At 39.3% G+C, this 4,800-nt stretch overlaps 1 protein-coding gene across 2 annotated transcripts in view; it reads right to left on the bottom strand.

The window, feature by feature from the left end:
• Ankrd22 (ankyrin repeat domain 22) overlaps positions 1-4,800 on the bottom strand; it is a 31,892-nt gene that overhangs the window by 16,148 nt on the left and 10,944 nt on the right. For both annotated transcript variants that reach the window (XM_021152069.2, XM_029472707.1), the window contains exon 2: positions 3,961-4,152. In XM_021152069.2, coding sequence (XP_021007728.1) covers positions 3,961-4,152 — 192 coding nt within the window. The remainder of the gene's footprint in view (positions 1-3,960; positions 4,153-4,800) is intronic.

Here is a 4,800-nt window from a genome sequence, read left to right on the forward strand (position 1 = left end):
AATCTCTGGAGTTAGTTGTTATAGTTGTCTCTGGTTGGAGCTTGTTCCTCCTGTGATTCTGTTAGCCTCTGTCAGCAGACCTGGGAGTCTAGCTCTCTCCTGAGTTTCAGTGGTCAGAGTATTCTCTGCAGGCAAGTTCTCCTCTTGCAGGGAAGGTGCACAGATATCTGGCATTTGGACCTGCCTCCTGGCTGAAGATGAAGGCCCTGTTTTGGGCCTGTCCCAGAAGATGTGTTGCCTCTGCAGTCTGCACACTTACCTGTACAGACTGGTCTCTGAGGGACATGGGAAACAAGATGGCTCTTTCACCTGCTCTGGTGGTCAGAGCCCTCCCAGGCAGACACCTCTCCTCTGGCTGGAAAAGTGCCCAGATGTCTGGAGCATGAAACAGGCTCCATCCCAGAAGCTGTATCACTTCTGCCTGTCCCAGTAGCTGTGTCACTTCTGCAGTCTGCTCGCTCACTCTTCACAGTCTGTGAGCTGACCTGCACAGACTGGTCTCTGAGGGACCCGGGACAATATTGTTGGTGTTCCTTTACTCCCTAAAATTACTAGAGCTCAATAAGTAAACATTTTTTAACAATTACTGTATTTTAATAATGGGCCTATTGTAGATTCTCAGTGTTTTGGCTAAGACCAAGCATAACACTGGGCCTAATGCAGTGGCTCTTTGTAGGCAATATCCTGCTCACAGAGCAGTACCAAGGACTGACTCTGGTGCCTGAAACATAAGGCCTACCTACTGAGTTAGAGGCATAGTCTAGTATAGAAAAATAATAACTCAGCCTATGACAATGTACTTCTTTCTTGAACATTGCAAACACTTCCAGTAAAAAGATTAAGGATGATTAAAAAAAAAAAAAAAAAAACCACCCAGCAACCTAACTCAGCATGCAAAAGTCTCAATTCAAAAACATAAGAAACATGGAGAACCAAAGCAAGATGTCATTCAAAAGCTTCTAATCCCACAGTAATAGTCTCTATGATAATGAAATAGATGAAATCTCAGCCAAAGGGAGAAGTGACTCAATGGATTTGTCCTCTAATCTCCACACCTGATCCCTGACACATAGGTCCCTACACACACACACACACACATTATATTATTATTATTATTTTAATTAATGAAATAAAAAAGAACAATAGAAAGAACTGATAAAACAAGAATTAATGGTTTGAAAAAATAAACAATATTGACAAACCCTAAGCTTCTCTCAGTGATGGTCTATAATGTAGACCAAAAAAATTCTTTCCTCCCCAAGCTCTTTTTGTCAGTGTTTATCACAGCAACAGAAAACCAAACTAAAATAATAAATACTACAATAGATGCCAGTGAAATTTGGAAAATCATCAGGATATAAGCAAATTGTATTCTACTTAAGTGGAAAAATCTAAAAGAAACATGAATTTCTGTATGCATATCAATATAAACCAAGATGAAATAAACAATTGATTTATAATAAGCAATGAGCTTGAAGCAGTAATAAAAAAAATCTCTAGACTAAAAAAAGACTTGGTCAAAATGGATACACTTCTGAATTCTATCAAACTTTAAGAAGAACAAAAGCCAATGCTTTTCAGATTAGTCTCTAAAATACAAAGGAAACACCAAGATATTTTTAAAGAAACAAGCATTAGAATGGTAATTAGACCAGATAATGACACAAGAAAAAGATAATTATAGATCAATCTTGCCAATGAACATAGATACAGAAGTCCTCAATAAAATATTTGGAATGCCCACACAAGAACACAAGAAGATATCCACCATAATAAACTTGCATTCATTTCAGAGATGGCTCAATATCAAAATTAATAAATAAGCTTAAACTCAGGAATCACATGGCTACCTCAATGGATCAAGAAAAGACTTTTGACAAAATCCAGGATATCTGCATAGTCAAAAACTCGAACAGAACTATAAACAGAAACACTACATGTCAACATAATAAAGTCTTCAAGCCATAAAACTATGTCCAACATTATCCTAAACTGAAATCAGATATAGAACAAGGGTGTGTCCACTCTCTCCACTCTTATCCTGTAATGCTTGACATCTTGGGTAGAGTAATAAAACAGAAGAGGCCATAAAAGGAATCTAGACAGAAAAAGAACAAGTCAAGGAATCTTATTTGCGAGTGATATGATTCCATTTTGTAAGAGATTCTAAAGACTTAAAACTCTCAGCTCTGAGAAAGACATTCGTTTCAGCAACATAGCAGAGTACAAAATTAACTTACAAAAGTCAGTAGTCTTCCTACGAATCAATGACAAATGTGAGAAAAATGTCAAGAAAACTTAATTGCCTAAAATATATATTTGGATAACCCTCACAAAGACCACCCTGGACATATAGTGAAAAATCAAACATATATTCTGTACCACTTGGATAGTCATTAGTCTGTCCTTGTTCTGTGAAACTTATGTAAATAAAGAAACACCTGGTTGCTAGTCAGTCAGTCAGAGCAGCAGATAAGGCTGGCCTGACTGCCAGCAAGTCAGCTGCAAGATTCCCCCTGACCATCACCTCCCTTCCTCCCCAGGACAACTCTGACTCCCTATCCCCTCTGTGAGCCACCCAGTCAACAAAGACTCTCTAGCTCTCCTCTCTGCCAGGAAAGAGCCTGAAACACAATCATGTTTACTGCAGCACACTGCACCATGCCTAGGTCTTACAACCAAATGCAATGCTCATCACCAGAGGAATAGATGAACTAAGTGTGGTATACATGTGTGATGGACTGTTTTAGGCACAAAGGAAAATAAAGTCACATCATTCATAGGAAAATGGGTACAACTGGAGATAGTCAGTGGAAGTAAACTGCCAGTCACAGAGAAATATCTCATTTTCTCTCCTTTGTGGGTCATTTTTTAGAAAGATACATACAATCATGTATAAATATTTGAGTTGGAATTAGAAGTAAAACTGTCTTGGGAAACACAGGAGACTAACAGGAGAGGAGAGATCGGAGGTGAGGAGGTTTATGGGATATATAAGGAGAAGGTAAGGATGTATATGGGGTATACAAGGAGAATGTAAGGAGGTATAAGGTATACAGGCTGTAGGTAAGAAGGTATTTGGGATATATAAGGAGAAGGTAAGGAAGTAAGGGAAAATATGTTAGAAGTATACAACAGACTTGGGTGAAAATGCTCTCATATAACCCAGCACACAGTACATGAACACACACCAGTGAAAAACATTATTAAAAAAATGCAATCCTATATCAAAACAACAGGTAAAAAATGTAAATAATGGCAAGCAATATGTTTTCTTTCCCCCATTATTTCTGTAATGAAATAATGAAGAGAGAAAGAAGACAGGTTAGAGAAAGCAGAACAGAAAAAGGAGAAGCTGACTACAGCCAACAGAGTGGACTGCCTTCTTCCTCACAGGCACAACGATGTCATCACCAAACATCCCTGCTCGTTGAAATGCTATTTTTATGCTTTTAGTCTAGTAAAATGCCCTTGGGTTATATAAGGCAAAGAAGGCAAAAAAAAATTGTCTATATTAGAAGCTATAAGAAAGAAACGCGTTATCAGTTGAGCAGTTTAAGGAGACCCTTCACAGTTACACTCGCTCCCTCTGTTCAGGGCATATTTGGTATATATTCCCCCATACCTCCTTACATTCTGCTGTTTCTTATCTCCAAGTAGTCATGCCACAGCCTCCCTTTGTTCTGTTTGTTTGGTTACTTTGGTTTATGTATTCATTCATTCATTTGTCTGTTTGTTTAACTTATTTTATTTGTTCTTCTTTTGGCAAACATCAGATTATAAGAGAAACTACATAGCTCATTATAGTTGCACGTTCTTTTGTTAAACATCACACAAGTTTTGAATGTATCTATGTGGATAAAATTTTTGGCTAAAGACATATTCCAAGTTAGGCCTGTAGAAATGTCACACTTGAAACAATGCCATTTGCATTAAACCATCATCTCACAGAAAACTCACCAAGTTTTTGAGGTTGACATCAGCATTTCTCCTTAAAAGGAAGGAGACAATTCTCAGGTGGCCCCGCCTGCAGGCACAGATGAGGGGAGTATCGCCATTGAAGCTATCTTGAATATCCACATAATGGTTGCTTTCTTTTGCCCACCGCCACACTTGCCCCAAGTCGTTCTGGTAGGCTGCCTGGCAGATGGGCTGAGTCAAGAGAAGAAGAACAGTTCTTGAAGTACAGGCACGAGCCACCAAGAAGAAAACATTACCCTAAGTCTACATTTTCCAAAATTGCTTGCAATGTGAAATAGGCAAAAGGTCATGTGGACGAATGAGTAATCAAATGGATGAAGTACTATGAACTACATCCACTATGGAAATTTTACATCATGGCAGGGAATTAAGAAGAGATTACCAGAAAGAGTATAATCTCAGTAGAGTAGAAGTGTGCATTAGGGAAGGAAAGACTTTAGGGCAGCCGTGGGTAATCAAAAACCCATGTGACTTCCTCTGACGTAGGTTAAGGCACTTGCCACCAAACTTGATCACCTGAGTTCTAACCTAGGAACCCACAAGGAAGAAGTAGAGGATCAACTTCTGTAAGTTGTCCACTGACCTCCACACCTGCACTATTGCACAGGCACACACAAGCATGAGTGCGGGCACATGCACACACACACACACATACACATACACGCACACACACACTGTGATGGTTTATATATTTTTGGACCAGAAAGTGGCACCATTTGGAGGTGTGGCCTTGTTGGAATAGGTGTGACCTGGTTGGAATGGGTGTGTCACTGTGGGTGTGGGTATAAGATCCTCACCCTAGTTGCCTGGAAGTCAGTC

The sequence above is a fragment of the Mus caroli genome, chromosome 19 (assembly GCF_900094665.2).
Source record: "Mus caroli chromosome 19, CAROLI_EIJ_v1.1, whole genome shotgun sequence".
In the NCBI taxonomy this organism is placed as follows: Eukaryota; Metazoa; Chordata; class Mammalia; order Rodentia; family Muridae; genus Mus; species Mus caroli.